Source organism: Gavialis gangeticus, unplaced genomic scaffold (genome assembly GCF_001723915.1).
Source record: "Gavialis gangeticus isolate Ggan-Ray unplaced genomic scaffold, GavGan_comp1, whole genome shotgun sequence".
NCBI classification, from domain to species: domain Eukaryota; kingdom Metazoa; phylum Chordata; order Crocodylia; family Gavialidae; genus Gavialis; species Gavialis gangeticus.
Window position 1 is genome coordinate 41810265 of NW_017728995.1, and position 18233 is coordinate 41828497.

Genomic DNA, 18233 nt, shown 5'->3' on the forward strand with positions numbered 1-18233 from the left:
GACAGTAACAATTGAAAATGGAAAGATGGTCTATTAATTGTTTTATGCCATTTGTTCAGCATGTTATATGATTTTTTAAATGATAGCATCTCTTAAATTACAAAAACAAAGCATCACATATAGAGTATAATTTTGCACACACAGAAGTTAATCAAGCCTCAGGCAGCATAAGATTTTTGCATCTCCATCTAAACCAAGTACAATGTAGAGATGCAATTATAACATTAAAAATAAGACAGGGCAGCTTTAAGAGAGAAACAGGAAGTTGTAACTAAAACCCAGCTGAATCCTGAGCTGGGGCAGTTTGCCGAGAGGCTGCAAATAAAGCAGATGTGTTTGTTGTGAACTTCAGTAGTGTCTAGACTTTTTTTTTTTTTACCAAAGTTGATTGAAGAAAGAAAGAAAGAAAGAAATCCCATAAGAGGAATGAAATGGAGAATTTGAAGAAATATATGTCAGTGAAAAATGAGGATCCGTTTTATCATCAGGGAGCTGTGGAGTTGCTGGTCTTTAACTTTTTGCTCATCCTTACAATATTAACAATTTGGTTATTTAAAAATCATCGATTCCGCTTCTTGCATGAAACAGGAGGAGCCATGGTGTATGGTAAGTATAAATTCAAGTCCTACTTTACTGTTAAACTTGTTGCGTGTGTATAATTAGACACTTGAGCTCAAGTGCTGACAAAGCAAAGAAAATGTGCTGAATGAAATGTTACCAGCCCCTTGAAGTGTTCAGTAAAGTAATACATGTTACTCATCCTCTCTCATGAAGCAGCTAGAGGCTGACTCATCAAGGGAGTAAATGTCATGAGCAGGTTATCCTCAGGATGTGCAAATAATAATGGACCTCCCAGGCAAACTGAATCTGATGACACTTTGGGAGTATAGGAATATACTTCTTTCATAAAAATGAAATGCCAGGTTGAAAGAGATGCTTCATATTAACACTCTGTCCAGAGAGGTCACAGCAAGATTCATGTATGACCTTGTAGCATCTTTGTAGATTCAGCTGTGATGTAGTGCACTTTCCACTAGCTGAAGGTTGTTGGGTTGTTTTCCTTCTGTTGTAAAAAAAACAGATTTTGAAAAATGCCATTCTGGCTCTCCCCAAATGCTTTCATTGTATTGTCACATCAATTTCCGTGTCTAGTTGTAACCTAGTCTTATGTGGCTTTCCTATATTGTGTATATCATACATAGACACCTCTGTGTAGCCTGCTGCCATGAAGGTCTCTTGTCAGTTTAACAGTGGGTATGATGGTGGGTGTGGGCTTGTAGTTATTTCTTTCTGACATCCCTTTCACTCTTGTTTCACTTTCAGAAAAAACTGCATGGTTTGCATTTCATTTTCCACAAAATACATGCTCGAATGACATTATCAAAGCTGAGAAAGGGATACAAATCAGCATATTAAACATTCTGCATCTAGGTCCCAAACCATCCATCACTCTGGCTTTCTTAAGTATGTCAGGATGCTGTCACATGCATTAGAAATGTGCAGCCCTAATCAGGTGGTGCTAAGGTTGCACATTTAAAAAAAGTACTTGATTAACCTGAAAGACAGAAGCAGTTAGCCATCTGTAAGGTGGCACCATGATGCCAGGTGCACTATCCAATTGCATGCGTGGAACCCAGGGGAAAATATGGCCCCTAAATTTTAAGACCATTGAAGCTTCCATTTTAGAAGGCTAGTAGCTAGTTGCATGTCAGAGGGATATTTTAAAGGCAGAGATGGTTACAGGTCATAGGAGGATTAGGGCATTATCCATTTAAAACTATCAGTAAAGCAAATGCTCCCTGAAAAGTCACTGGAACACAGGATTTGTCTTACTGCATCAGATGCTTTTCTAGGGTAATTCATTTCCTGCCTGAAGTGGTGCTTCAGAGGAAAGCAAACAAACAAGAACCTCCCATATCAGGCCAATCGTGCAATTCTGATCACGTGGGTAAGGAAGATGAGCGATCGCTTCTTTCACACCTCCCCCTGCTTTCAATTCTGAAAAGATTATGTTTCATAAGGTAACATTGTAAAGCTTAATGACAAAGAGAGGGAGCGAAAGGAACTTGTGACAGTATGCCCTGTTTGTATCTTTAGTATCTGGAGTCTTTTTTCCCATGTCACAGGCAAATATGCCTCTAAAAAATCTGGAGATTTTGAAGCATTATCTCTGCCTGACTGAAGGTAGTTCTCACTAATGTTGTAAGGTCACTGATTCTGCCTCATATACATTGTACTTAACTAGATACTTGTCATACTGTAGAAACCACTTGTAATTGCTGATAGTTATATGCAAAAAAAAGTTGTTTTTCTTTTAAAGTCTGATGCAAGAATCACTAAATACTTTATAATACTTTCATTTCCAACCTATAAAATACGACATTTTTCATATGACAACAGGAGAGACTCTTCTTCTGGTTTCCTATCCTGCTTTTGTACGGTTTCCTGTAACAGTATAGCTCAGGGATGTCAAACTCATCTAACCCTGTGGGCCAAATGAACAGTGCATAGCTGGTCCATGGGCTGAATCAGGCCCACTGACCAGCCCCACCATGCCAGATCCAGCATGTGGGGCCAGCCTAGTGCAGGAACTATGTGCAGTGCACATCCTGTACTACCCAAGTAGGCACTGTATGCACCATGCACTTTGGACTGGCTCAATACTTGTGCTGCATGCAGCATATGTACCAGACTAGTCCCGCATAAGTGCCACGTGCAGCATACATGCAGTGTGCCCTGGACCAGCCCTGTGTGTGCACCATGTACAGCACATCCCAGTCTGGCTCCACGTGGGCACCATATGCAGTACACATTCCAAAGCAGCCCCATACATCATGTGCAGCACATGGAGCCAATCCAGTGCCCATCACATGCAGCATGTGGATCCACTCAAGGCCACCTGATAGAGTTCCACAGGCTGTATCCAGCTTGCAGGCTCTATCTTTGATATCTCTGATATAACAATACAATTTTATAGAACAAGTCAGCCCATTTTAGGATGTTTTCTGTCTTAGGGTTCTATACTGCTTGCTGCCTATCACTGTAGTTTCTGAGAGCCTACTTTTGATAATATTTTCAGTTCTAATATTGCAAAATACTTGTCTTTTGCTTTGCAATTTGTGTAGCTGTTAATATATTTTAAAGAATATCCCTTTTTGAGGTCATTTGAATGTAATTGCCAGTTTAGGGCCCTGTACTTCTGCCTGGGTAGAGCTCTGTATTATTAATCAACTCCTGAACAAAAGACACATTCCTTCTGGTTGTAAATAAATTAGTCCATTTAGTCTTGCATTATTTATGACAGATCTAAGAAAAGGGGAAATGCCCATTCATGTAGGGCGCAGACAGAAGTGACAATTTTTGTCTGATCTGGTCCCTGAAAGTGCTCTATAGCCATGACCAAACACAAATGCACAGCTGCAGAGTGCTTTAAAAGGGTCTAATCTTGTGACCATCTGAACCCTAATGACGCTTCATTAAGGCACTTCATTAAGTTGTGTCTGGACACCCAGCTCTGGTCCCAGCACTGTTTTCAGAATAGGAGGTGGGGAAAGGAAGGGAGGTTGCCCCCCAACTTCAGTGCAGGCTGGGCTTCCCTCCTCTGCCTTCTCCCGCCCATCCTGAGACAGCACTGGAGGCTGGCAGAGGTGGGGCACGGCCGCACAGATGCGGCCTCTCTCTAGATCAGCTCCAAGTTGGAGCTCTATCCCCACCCCCACAACCCAAAAGCTATCACCTGTTGGGCTGGGAGGATCTGTCTGACTCATGGCATTTTCTGTGACATGCCATGATTTAGACTGGGGAGCTGCACCTATAGTCTTATAAGCTTGAATGCCTTCCTACCCTTAGTAGTGCTGAATACAGCTTTAGGGATGCTTGGCAGTGTAGAATAGGTTTATGTAAAGGAAACTGGCCTTTCATAATCAAGACTTCATGATAACTGGAATAAATCAATACCAGCTACTTAAAAGTGGCTCAGAGTGTTTTATGCCCACTTTGCCCCCGCATAAAGCCCCATTTCTGAAGTTTGCTATATATTGGCACAGGTGTCATTGAATGCATTTCTTCTGTGCAATTTGATTAAATAAATTGACTCCAAGTAGAATCATGAGTATATCCTCTGGTTTGAGCTAGTGCTTAGTCAGGGTGTTGATTGATAAAATCTACACTGGAGGATAAGCTTGTTTAACTTGAGAGTTTGGTTTTGCTGACCTTAGAGCTCTCTTTTAATGCTGTCATTTGTAAGCAAGGGTTTGATCCTGTTTCCACTGAAGTAATTGGAAAAATTCCTATTGACATCAATGGAAACATGATTGGGCTCTAACTGGGGTGGGATTTTGCCGAGAGACACACAGTCTCACAACTAGGCTTAGCAGATTTTATTTTTATTGGTAAACATTGATAAACATCGATTTCACCTCACACAGACCGATGAAAAAATGTTTCCATTGTTAATAATCAAAATTTGTATAAAAGGGATATAAAAAAAATGATGGCTGATGGAATGTGTGATGACGGGGAGCAGAACCATGCTGACTAGTTTGGACTGCAACTCCAGGAAACCCAGGGGGCTGGGAACAAAAGAAGAGGAAGTGACAAAGTAGATGAGGGAGCTATGGGCAAGCAGAGCCAGGACTGATCACAGCTCTGCTGCTCAGCTGATGGCAGTCCTTACCCCGGCACACCCCTTATTTCATGCAATCCTAGACATTTAAATGGATAAAAAATTGAAATAAATGCTTAAAAATAAACATTGATATTATCTGTCAAAACTATAAGAAAACTTTGAATTCTGCCAAGCCTACTCATAGCATAAGAAAATTATATGGGATTTCTTTGAGTCTGTCACTTTAAATTATGTCCTTTCTGTTTTCTCTCCAGACGTACTTCAAAAAGGAATTATGTGTAACTTCAGTGCTAGTCACTGAAGGAAAATGCTGTAGGTAAAAGGAACCTGGGAGACAAATGAGAGATATAATTGGATGCTGAGGCCTAGATTATTGGGGACTGATTTCTACTCCATGCTGAGTACTCTCAAGTTCAGCTTTGCATAATGAAACTGCATTAATGACTAACTCTATGCTCAACTGATAAGAAGTTATGATTTTAATCTATATTGTTTGAACCCTTGTGTTCAAAGCACAGCAACATGTTATCTCTTTGTAAAAATATGGATGATTTCTTGGTTCTACATATTTTCTGACTTGTCCTTATAAAATTATTTATTTTGAACAGCTTCACTGCTGAAATCAATGGAAGGTTAAGAGTTCTAATGACTGTATCAGGTAGCTGAGATGTGTTTTTGCCTGGGGATCCAAGCATATTAAGCACATAGAACTGTTAAATAATATTTCTAGGTTTAAATGTAGCATCATGGAATAGTAGCTTCAAGGGAAATGGAAAAATTTACACTAGTTTGTCTATATTAGATGTATTCTGAATGCCCCTTTAGAACCTATTTCAAACCCCTTTAAGCAATAGATAAGAATAGCATAAGTGGAAAGTTAACGGAAGTCATACAGAATGCTTTCTAAGTTATTTTATCTTATTTTTGGCCTGTATTTTAAAAAAATGGGTGATTTCAATTAGAAACTGAATAGACCTGTAAGTTCTATGATAAAAGAAATATTAAACAATAATCTCTATAAAGTGGAAAGTTCACAGATAGTGTAATGATACATAAATAAATATATTAAATATTATTTTCTTCAGTTTTATATTCCCTATATTTTTAAATCAGATGGCTGGGTATATTTATTAAAGAACAATATGATTCCACCTTTTACACTGACTCAGAAACAAGTTGTAGTAATATAGCAATAGTCTTTGACAGATCCTTTTATGGAGCACTCAGTTTTCTGAATCAAGGGACTTGAATCCATCCATACTTTGTTCAAATTTAAGACATCATAATGTTCCTTTGAGAGCTGCACAGAGCATAGGAACTCCATTAATGCTATGGGAATATTGATTGTCAACATCTGCTGCACTTAATGCATTCATCTGCTGCATGTGTGCTGCTGAATACTCACAAAAATGCCTACATTTTCTGCCCTAATGCTATTAAGTATCTGCATTATCCTACCTGCATTATCTATATTGCTTTTGGGACTAGGATCCCAAGTAAGGGAAGTAAGCAGCAGAAGCCAGCCTTGATCCAGTTGTGTCTCCCTTGATTTTTATATTTGTACAGCAACATTAATCATGAATTTAAGACCTTAAAAAACTTTGTTTAAAACACATATGCACCTGGGTTACTTTACATATTGGAATACATTTTGGTCCTTAGTTGGCTGTGTCTACATATGTGCTTTAATGTACATTAGCCCATTTTTATGCACATTAAAGTGTCACAAAAACATGGTCTTTAGCTAATGCACATTAAAATAGGCTAATGTGCCTTTTTCTAGTACCTCGCAGCAGAGGTACTAAATTTAATGCACATTACCTAAAGTGCATTAATGAATGTGTAGATGTGCCCAGTATCTACAAAACTGGAAGAACAAACTTTTGTTTCTACCCATAAAACTGTTTCAAAAGGTTGGTTGTGCCTGCTGTTGAAGATACCATGCCCTTCCAGGACACCAAGTAATAGCTGCCCCCATGGCTTAAGCTTGGCACTGCTGTTTGAAAGCATATTTCAACAATAACATAAATTGCACTAGTATTACTAGGAACAAAGTTGTTTCCATACATTTAAATATCAAGCAATTCATAGTTTTTTAGGCAGCATATATTCTAAGAATCTCAAAATCTTTCAGCAGTCTAATTACAGCATAGAGACTATGAAGGCAAAATATAGAAACTACAGACTGAAAACACAGTCTTCCAGTGCTGTCAAATCTTGTAATTTTTTGCAATTCTCAAAATAAGTAATTTTTTTTATATAAAATCCTGGTTTCTGGAAACAAAGTTAGAATTTTAGCTTTTTTTAAGTACCTAGGAGGAAAATTTGAAAATATGACCCAGCCCCAGAACTTAGAGAAGAAAAAAAACCCCCAAATTTATTAATTTTAAAAATCTAATGATTTTGGGAGGCCTAACTCATGATTTTTGAGTATATAAGATTGACAACACTGATCTCGCTCAGCTAAAATGTCTGCCATTTCCCTTTAGCCTTTGTATATGGAAGTGAGGCTATCTCTAGTAAAGATGGCAACCGTTTCTCATTTTTTTCTACAGGAAAAGAGAGGGCTACCTTATGTACTAAAACAAAGCAGGGAGATATGTGGAGGTATGTCAGATACTGGGCAGGTATCTAGGTATGGAAAGCAGGGCAAGATGGTGTAGGTATTAAGTTAATATAAGGGATAAGGAAATTGTGGAGGTATGCAGGAGTACAGGGGTACAAATGGAGTAAATTATGAGAGGGCAAGGAAGGAGAAGATGAAGATGGGGCCAGGAGAATCAAGAGGGGTAAGAAAGCAGACAGTGGGAAGATCCACATTTCTGCATTTATATTTCAAAGTGAATGTTCAACCTGTAATGATACTTTGTGAGACTGATGGTTCTTCCTAGAGGTTAAATCACCTGAAGTCAGAACCAACTATCTAAAACTGTTTCCAACCAGTTCATAGTTTCCTGCAGTTTGACTTCTAATTTTTGTTGAACTCTTGAGGTGGCTACTGTTCTATGTATGTTTATATTGGGATTTCAAATGCCTACTTCATTTCTCCCATTCCCTTCACCCCACAAGACTTAGACTCATAGGCTAGGGACAGAAATTACACATAAAGTAGCATAAGTGATCAGAAACCAGTTCAAATCTGTAACATAACAGAAGTTCAATGTACATACACCACTTTCAAAATGCCTGAAACGAGTTTAAGATAAACCTTGATGGATGTAGTATCACACACACTTAAATGATTTAGGTTAAATTGGTTTTTTGAATTTCTGTCCCAAATCCGCTCCAGATTCAAGTAACTCATAGTCCCCCCAGCCCCACAGCTTTGCACCTCCCCTGACCAGACCAGCAGAGAGCCAGCCTCCTGCCTGGGGCAGTGCAGCATGGCTGAGAGTCCTTCTAGCTACAGGGCAGGAGTGGCTCTGTAGCAGTCCCTGGCTGGCCTTTAGACCCCTGGCTTGACCCCTGGGGCATGAGCCAGCTGATTCCCACCACTGGCCACTGTGCACTGGTGTGTGGGCATGTACTGGCTGCAACAGTGAGTGCTGCAGAACCCCAGCCTGACCCTGGGCCTGTAGCAGGTGCTCCTTGGCCCCTGGGCACTGTGCCTACTCCAGTAGTCCCACAGGCCACTGGCCTGACCCTCTGGGCATCATGCCTCTCTGCTGTGGGTACATGGGTGGACTTGACAGCACCTGAAGTCACTACTAGAGGCAGCACCAGCAATGGAAGCATTCCCAACCTCAGGGAAGAGAAGCTCAGGCCCCAAATTGGGCAGCAGAGGAGCCTGCCTCCCTCTCCCACACCCTAGAGAGGCCTGGCAACCAGGCAGCTGCATCCAGAGCCTGCAGCTCCCCCTGCACATGTAGATACCTTCCCAGGGCTGGCTTACTGCACAGTAAATTACTGCCCAATAAGTCTAAATAGCATTAATTGCATGTGTAGAGGAACCGATGCTTCACCAGATTCTAATAAAGCTATATAAATAGGTTCCTAAATTACATGTATTAATATTATATCGGAGCATTCCCCAAGTGTTTATAAATTTGTTCTCAAAGCACCTTCAGATGCTTCAGAGAGATTCTTACAATTGAGTCATAGGGTTTGTGACCAGACAAGCATCACACAGGAACTCAGTGACAAGAACTAAACCAAGTCTTTGGGGACCTTAATCACAAGAGCATCCTTCTTTTCTTTCTTACTATTTTTTGTTGTTGTTTTATTTAGCATCATACATTAATACATCTCCTTACAGAAGGCAGAATATACTGGGGGGCCTCAAGAAGTGTGTAAATGATTTCCTCAGAAAATAAAAAATGAACTATATTAGTCACACAAACACACATGCCCTGTTGGCCATATAGTATTTGAGCAACTAGGTTATCAACAATATTAAATTGACCTTGGTACCAAGATCACAGACATGGGGACAGTCCTGAGTGCCTGTAAAAACCAGATGGCCACTTCTGTGTTCTTCCAAATGTGTCCATTTTCATCTGAATACTTCATATGCATCCATATAATACTGCACACAACATAGCCCAGTGTTAATGCTACTGATAAAGGAGACCCTCTATAGTAGGGGGTGGCTACATTAAGAAACAGGTGCTCATTACCTCTCTGTGACAACAAACAGTTTTGAATCAAGAACCTGCAATATATTAGCACTTTGTCTTGTTTTTGTTTTTTAGGTCTCATAATGGGATTGATACTACGATATGCAACAAAACCATCAACATTTGAAAATGGAACCGTCTATGAATGTGATAAGCTGAAATTTGGCCCACCAACACTATTTGTTAATGTAACAAACCAAGTATATGAATATCAGTACAAAAGAGAAGTCAGCAAATACAACATCAATGCTCACCAAGGCAATGCAATACTTCAAAAGGTAAGAGGAATTGACTTTGTATGCCTTAGAAAATCTGTGAGTTCCTGCTCCCCCGATTTACACCAGTGTGAAAAGAGAATATGCCCTATATTTGATGTAAAATAGACATGTTAGTCCAACTTTAAGGTGATAAAGAAGGTAGATAAAGGCAAATGGATAATAAAAAGCAAAAAAATATAGTAGAAGATTAACCATTACCTAGCAGAAAAATAATTATTTATGTCAACTGTGCTGCTTTCCAAATAACTGTCTGAGTCATCTCCAATACATGATAATGCCATCACCCACAAATATGGACTCCATTTTGAGAAGATATGGTTAAATCATTAGTAAGTAATGCATTCAATACATTTCTCCATATTAGTCATTAAATAAGCTATTTGCAAAGGCATATTTCCATAGTTTAAGCAGCATCCTTTGAAAAATTAAAATATAATTCTGCATTTGAAAGTCTAAATTTCTCCTCCCTTGCAGCCCCCAACAAATTGGTGGGACTCCTTGCATGATTTGAGTGTAGCTGCAGAGGGCTACACCATGCACAGAAGGGACAGAGTAGGGAGAAAAGGCAGAGGGGTAGCTCTCTACCTGAGAGAGCAGTACACCTCTCTGGAGGCTGGCATTGGCTCCAAAGATAAGCAGCTTGAAACCCTCTGGGTCAAGCTATTGGGGGCAAGGTGAGAGAAACCTAACTGTAGGCGTTTACTACAGGCCACCAAACCAAGGGGAGGAGCTGGATCTGGAGTTCTCTCAAGAACTGACAGAGGCCACACATGCAAGGGACTTGGTTGTCATGGGTGACTTCAATTATCCAGACATAGATTGGGAGGAACACTTGGCTAGGTCCGATCATTCATGCAGTTCCTTGACTGTGATCAAGGAGTTCTTCCTGACCAAGAAGTGCAAGGGCCAACCAGAGGTAACGCTCTCCTAGACTTGGTCTTGGCCAAAGGAGATGATCTGCTGTGTGGCTTGAACATTGAGGGTAACCTGGGCAACAGCAACCATGAAATTATCAGGTTCACCATCCACCACAGGGTCACTAAATCAACCAGCAGGATTGAAGTCCTGGACTTCAAAAATGCTGACTTTGACAGGCTCAGACCATTAGTAGGGGAGGCATTGCAGGACCAGGAAGGGAAGGCCAATGGGGTGCACAAAGAATGGTCACTGCTCAAGGATATGATCCTCAAAGCACAAAAGAAAATCATTCCTGCAAGAGAGGAAAAGCAGCAGAAGGGCTGGCAAGCCCTCCTGGCTTAATTGTGGTCCTCTTAAAAAAGAAAAAACAGGTGTACGCACAGTGGAAGCTAGGGATGGTCCTCAAGGAGGACTATACAACAGCACTTGTAGGGAAATGATCAGGAAAGCCAAGGCAGAGATGGAATTTAGTTTAGCTACGGGCATCAAGAATAATAAGAAGTCCTTCTTTAGGTCCCGCACAAACGGAAGTGCGGGACCCCTGCTTAACACCTCGGGACAGCTGGAAACTGACATTCAGGAAAAAACTGAACTCCTGAATGCCCACTTTGCTTTGGTATTTCACCGGACCATAGGGAATGTCAAGCAATATTGGGAGGCTGTCAGTCCCGGCATGTCCCCTATTAGCCTTAGGGGACATGCCGGGACTGACAGCCTCCCCACTGTGGATGCTGAGTTGTTGTAATACCAATTAGAAAAGCTAGACCTTTATAAGTCAGGACTAGATGGACTCCATCCGAGAGTGCTGAAGGAGCTGACTGAGTCATCGCAGAACCCCTGGCAAAGCTCTTTTAGAATTTGTGGTGCACCGGGGAAATCCCTGATGAGTGGAAGAGGGCCAACATTGTGCCCATCTTCAGGAAGGGGAAGAGGGAGGACCCAGGCAACTATAGGCCAATCAGTCTCACCTCCATTCCAGGGGAAATCCTGGAAAAGCTCATTACAGATTCTGTGTGCGATATGCTCGCAGAAGGTAAGTTTCTGAATGACAGCCAGCATGGCTTTGTTGGGGTAGGTCTTGTCCTACCAATCTTATCTCCTTCTAGGATCAGGTCTCTTGCCACCTGGACACAGGAGACATGGAATACACTATATACCTAGACTTCCGAAAGGCTTTTGATCTAGGATCCCATGATATCCTTGTGGGAAAACTGGAAGATTGCAGGCTCAACTGCTCGACAGTTCAGCGGGTGGGAAACTGGCTACAGGGTAGGACCCAGAGAGTTCTCATGAATGGATCTGTGTTGTCCTGGCATGAAGTGGCTAGTGGTGTCCCTCAGGGGTCTGTGCTTGAACGGTGCTTTTCAACATCTTTATCAATAATTTGGATGGGGGAGTGAAAAGCTTACTGGCCAAGTTTGCAGACAACCAGGTTATGGGGCAGTGCGGTCACGTCAGAAGATAGGTTGCAGATACAGGCGAACCTAGACAGGCTCAAGAGTTGGGGAGACCAGAACCAGATGAAGTTTAACACTTCCAAGTGTAAGGTGCTCCATCTGAGGGCAAACAACCCTCAACATACATACAGGCTCGGTGGTAACAACTTGACTTGCACCACAGCCCAAAAGGACCTAGGGGTAATGATCAGCCATCATATGAATATAAGCCATCAGTGCAAGGCGGTGGTTAGCAGGGCAAATGACACACTGGCATGCATCAACCGCTGCCTCTTATGTAAAACTAAGGAAGTGATACTCCTGCTGTACTCGGCACTGGTGAGACAGCAGTTGGAGTACTGCGTCTAGTTCTGGGCGCCGCACTTCAATAAGAACATGGAAAAACTTGAGAGTGTCCAGAAAAGAGCCACCCATATGATCAGGGACTTGCAAGGCAAGCCATACGAGGAAAAGCTGAGGGACCTGGGCATCTTTAGCCTAAAGAAGAGAAGGTTGAGAGGGGACTTGATAGTGGCTTACCTTGATATCAGAGGAGTGCATTAGGAGCTTGGTGAACAACTGTTCACTAGGGCACTCCTGGGGAAGACCAGGACCACTGGATACAAACTCCTGGAAGGCCACTTCAGGCTTAATACCAGGAAAAACTCCTTCACAGTCATGGTGTCCAGACTGTGGAATAAGCTCCCTCCAGAGGTGGTGCAGTCACCTGTCCTGGAGGTTTCAAGAGCAAACTGGACAGTCACCTCGCTGGGGTCACCTAACCCCAGTTGCCTTCCAGCCTAGAGCAGGGGGGCTGGACCCAATGATTTACAGGGTCCCTTCCAGTCCCTAACAGTCTATTAGTCTATGAACCTCTGTTTTCTGTGCCTCTTTAAGTGAGTGAAAATGGGAAAATGGAACAAATGTGAGGACAGAGAAAATTAAAATTAACATTTTAATATTCTGTTTCTCATGTTAAAACAAGATATAAAACACACATGCACATGAAGACTCCAACCAGAACAGTACTTTATTATTATACACTAGGGCTATATGACTTCAAAACTCCTTGATGTGATTCAGCCTTAAAATTCACTTACCTGTATGTTATTATGGCAAACATTTTTTAAAAGATGCAAGAGGCAAGGATACCTTAGTGTGATTTCTTTTACTGAACTAACTGTATAGCTGGGATAGAGTTAGACAAGCTGTTGAATGTAAAACATTCATTTGAAAGCCTGTCTGACTGTATCTCAACTATCCAGTTGGTCCAATAAAACATCACCCTAAGAAATCCTTGCCACTTGCAATTTCTGGACCATCATGGCTACATTACTTTTACACTGCCAATCATTTAAAACACATACATATTGGCTGCACGTACATGAGACACTGACTGCATAGTTGTTTCTGCAAAGTCATTTAGCAAAGGCATTGCTTTGTGCCATGCAATGCTACTGCGCAGTAGTAACGAGCTACTGCATAGGCAGAGTTTCATGTAGATATAAGGCCAGTTCATAGAAATCGATAGGATTAAAACTTTAATTTGAATTTCTTGCCTATATGTATTTTCATTTAGTTATTACAAAAATGTTGGCTCTCTTAGGAAGAATTAAATCAACTGTGGGTTCTCAGAGCCAGCTCATGTGGAGACAGGGAAATACTGTGATACTCAGACTTATTCAGATTTTGCTGAGTCTTTAGGCTTTTCCTGCAAGAGGATTGCCTCTATGCTGCCAGAAAACACATCAGAGAAGGCTAGAAAATCAAGGCAAGCTACATGGAGAGCTTTATAAAAAATGCTTGCACTGATCTGATTTTTGATTCTTTTGTGTGGAATCAAAATTCAGCATAAAAGTTTCTTAAATCTTTACAGCAGTTGGATTAGTCTGTACCTTGATTTATAAATACATATTTGTTATGTCATAGAATTGTTTTGAATAATGAAATATACAATTAGGATTTCTGAAGCCTAAGAAAAAAAGCTTTCATTTATTTACTGATTTAATTCCCAAATTAATGTGACATTTGAGACAGTCAGTTCATAGGAGTAAGTGATAAAAAGTTCTTTCTCCATTTCATTTTCCATAAAGTTGTCAGCATGGCTAAATTTACTACATCCCATTGTTTGCCAGCCAGTTCACATCAGTTTAATAATTCAAAGCAAGCAGAACAGTAAAAAATTTTGCTGAGTTCCCACTTCCTGTTTATCGAAGCAAGCTATCTGTTGGTAAGAAGACGGAAGTAATTTTGCAGTCAGGTCTTATTGCTATGAAGCTAAATAATTCATTGAGTACATCCTAGCCATAAAGAAAATGCACTTTATTTGAACAAAGGACCTGGAAGCCATTGTGCTAATGACATGCTGTCTCTTTTAAAGATTTTAATATAATAGGGCCCTCAGACAGAACAGTGGCTTACACAGGCTTATTAAAATAATGCTTTTTGTCCAGCAGTGCTATGTGTTATGCAGGATTTTATTATCTGAGAGTTGTTTGAAACAAAGTTAAGGATGCAAAACACTTCTGTGCTATCTCTGTGTGCCTGAACCTGATGGAGAATGTAGGTATTCTACTCAGAATAAGAGATAAAAACTTTTGCTTTGTTTTTTTAAACTTGTCTTCATTCTAACATCACTTTGAAAAACTGTATTAATGGATGGCTTATTTCATACCCAACATATATATTGTTTTTGTCCCACATTTTGTTAGAGAATGAATAAAGAACATGCTGTGAACTGAAGAAAGCACTTTGAGCTCACGACACTTTTCCATTCTTATTAAATGTCTTTGTTCTTTACAATGGCAGTCAGAGAACAGAAGTGTTCCGTATGGTGGCCAAAACTATGGTTAAATTCCCTATTGTGTTCTGGCCTCTTTCCACTATACTCCAACCTTGCCACACATCAGAGGGAGAATTCCATTGGTGTAAAGCTGGTTTCCCAAGTTTTGTACCAACTATTCAGCCCACCTTTGTGTAGGGAACCCAATGAGAAGAAAGAGAAGGAGCATGAGGGGCTTCTTGAGGACAGGGCAACCGAGAGAACAATTATGCTCTGTCAGTTCTTAGCTAATGTACATTCCTGTGGAGACTGCTACTGAGAGCTGGATGGCATAATATACAGCAGCCTGTAACGCAGGCAAAAAACACACCTGGAGAATCAGGAAAAAATTCTCTATTCTGTGCCAAGCAGATTTCTGTACAGAGAGTAATCTGGCTCCATATCATTCAAGTCATGTGGTGGTAACCCGAAATCTGTTAAACCCATTGGATATTCTGTCAAACTGGATGCATCTACTCGAAACACTAAGGGAATTTTGCAGTTGTATAAGTGCCTAAATGTGCGTCAGCACTGAGAAAATGGTGGTGGCATGCTTTTGAACTAAAACACATAAGAGGTGCTTTAGTTCAAAAGCACACCACCTCCATTTTCTGTGCACTGCCATGCATTTTGCCACTTATACAACTGCACATGGCACAGTGCAGTTCACATCAGCTTGCATGTGGAGCAAACTCAGATTGAGTCTGCTCAGAAGCAGTGGACTTCTGGACAAAATGGTCTGGTTATAAATGCCCTGAAAGCGCAGTAGACCAGCTTCATTATGCATTAGCACATCATGGCGAAAGCCATGGTAATGCACTAATGTGCAGTAGAATTAGTATACTGCACATTAACATCACATAAAAAACATGTTCTGGTGCTACTGTGCAGTAGCACTGATGACAGCACATTAAGTTTAGGTCCTGGTATTACAGGTAGCACTGATTGTGGCACATTAAGTTTAGTACCTGTTATTACAGGAACCTTCCAATAATGCATAGTCTAATCATAGATATGTTACTGTCAAGCACTGCATTAATTTGTACACAAATGCAGTGAAGGATTTTTCTAGCTATGCAGTAAGCCTGCATCTCTGAGTTCAAATCACTCCTGGGCTAGGGAAACAACTTACACATAAACCAGTTTAAGTGATCAGAAACCGGTTTAAACCTGTAACAGAGTAGAAGTTGAGTGCACATAAACTGCTTTCAAAATTGCTGAAACTGATTTGAGATAAACCTGGTTAGATGTAGTATCAAACTTAACTGATGTAGGTCGAACTGGTTGATGGAACTTCTGTCCCAGATCCCCTCCTGGTTCAAGTTAACCTACAGTCCCCCCAGCATCCCATAATGCTTTGCAGCCCTGGGCTATGGTATCTGCTCCAATGAGCAGGGTCTGCCCTGCCCCTCTGCTCCCTAGCTGGAGCACTATCAGTCTGGGTGGCTGAGGAGGGGATGGGGGTGGGGGTTCCCTTCTGGCCTTGCACCAGACCACCAGCTGGGTGCTGCCAGCTTGGGGAAGGGAGGGGGAGTCTGCAGCAGGGGCCTGACTCTGCCCCCAACAGCCATGCCCCCTTCTCAGCCTCTGGGTTGGCTGGGAGGTGGGGAGAACCCTGCACCAGGGCTTGGATCTGCCCCCAGAGCCTGGTGCCAGGAGCCATGCTCCCTTCTCAGCCTCCAGGCTGGCTGAGGGCAGGTGATGGGAAAAAGTCTGCACCAGGGCTTGGCTCTGCACAGGGCTAGCCCACAATTTTTGGGACCCCCTGCAAGATATAATTTTGGGGGCCCCTCATGTGAAGAAGGCGGCAGGGGTGGGGGGTGGGGTGGCAAGCAGCCTAAGAAGCTGGCAGCAATGGCAGTGGGGGGAGGGGGGGTGCAGCTCGACATGAAGCCAGCGGTGGCAGCAGTGGTGGCAGGGAAGTGGGGGTAGCAAGCAGCTGGATGCAGGGGGCCCCTTGGCTGCAGGGCCCCCTGCGGCTGCAGATTTCACAGGATAGGATGGGCCAGCCCTAGCTCTGACTTCATGGTTCTTCCTCAGCCTCAGGGGTGGCTGAGGGGAGAGGGAAGCTAGGGAAGGAGAGAAAGGAGAAGCCTGCACTGGGGCTTGGCTCACCAGGAGCCATGCCCCCTTCTCAGCCTCTGGGTTGGCTGGGAAGAGGAAAAGCCTGTACCAGGACTTGGGTCCACCCTACCAAAGCCAGGAGAAGGGCTGGAGTCCTCTTGCCATGTCCCCTTAACCTCTGGGCCAGCTGAGGTCAGGGCAGGGACAGAAGCCTGCAGCAGGGCTTAGCTCTGCCCTCCAGAGCTGAGAGCCATGCAGCTGGTTCAGTCACTGAGAAGGGACATGGCAAGGGGATTCCAAAGCTGCTCCTGGCTCGGGCGGTGGGGGGAGGACCCAAGCCCTGGTACAGGCTTCTCCCTCTTCCTTAGGAGACTGAAAAGGGGGCATGGCTCCCAATTCCAGGCTCTGGGGGCAGGGTCAAGCCCCATGCAGGGTTCTTCCCACCTCCCAGCCAGTCCAGAGGCTAAGAAGGGGGCATGGCTCCCATCTCTGGGGAGAAGAGCCAAGGCTCCCCTTCCACCCCTCTCCCCTCAGTCTGCCTGGAGGCTGCCAACTGGGGGTATGACTAGGAGACTCCAGCCCTGCTCCCAGCTCTGGGGAGGGATGGAGCCAAGCCTCACTGTGGGCTTCCTCCCCACCTTCTAGCCTAGAGGCTGACGAGTGAGCACAACTCCTGGCTTCCAACTCTGAGACCAGAGTCAAGCCCATGCTGCGGGCTTTCCTTTCCCCACTCCCCTCAGCCAACCTCAGGCAGCTGAGAAGTGGGCATGGCTCCTAGCTTCCTGCTCTTGAGGCAGAGCCAAGCTCAGGTGTAGACTTCCATCCCCTGCTGCCTCAGCTGACTGGGAGGCTGAGAAGTGGCATGTCTAGCAAATTCCAGCCCCATTCCCAGCTGGGGGGTGGGGGGAAACAGTAAAGCCCCCAGAATCAGCTTCCTCTCCCCCCCAAACTGTTCCCAATGGGGGTGTTGATGCCAGGCAGGATGGGTGGGTTTTTCCCACCCACCTCTTACTCAGCTGTCATGGAAGCTGAGGAGGGGGCATGGCTTGGGGGATCAGAGGACTCTGGCTCTCTGCAGTGGCCAACAGACTGGGAGGTGTGCTCTAGTACCCCCCACCCCCGGCTCTTCGTATGGGCCACTGCAGGGGTCTGGCTTCCTTTCATTTGAAAAGTGAACTTCAGTTCACTTGCTTATTGGTTCAACCTATGTAGTTTTAAAAAATCTGCAAAGATTGAACTGATTCAGCCTTGGGCTTTTTGACTGTCTGTACTTAGCCCTGGAGAATACTAAGTATTATATCTTGACATCTGAGAAAATTAGCACTAGCTTCACCTTCTATCCACACAAACCTGCAAATATTTCCATAGTAGAATTAAAAGGAAAGCCATTTTTAAAGTAGCTGAGGTATTTTTCATGCAATTCCCTTTCATGACTCAAAAACTGTAACTGATCTCATCAAGAGATGGCTGGAT

At 42.9% G+C, this 18233-nt stretch overlaps 1 protein-coding gene across 1 annotated transcript in view; it reads left to right on the forward strand.

Moving 5' to 3' along the window:
* The first annotated feature begins 288 nt into the window (after positions 1-288).
* Positions 289-18233, forward strand: part of SLC9A9 (solute carrier family 9 member A9) — a 491595-nt gene continuing 473650 nt past the window's right edge. Inside the window, exons 1-2 of the mRNA XM_019503549.1 lie at positions 289-606; positions 9319-9521. Of these exons, the coding sequence (XP_019359094.1) occupies positions 432-606; positions 9319-9521 (378 nt within the window). The 5' untranslated portion in view covers positions 289-431. The remainder of the gene's footprint in view (positions 607-9318; positions 9522-18233) is intronic.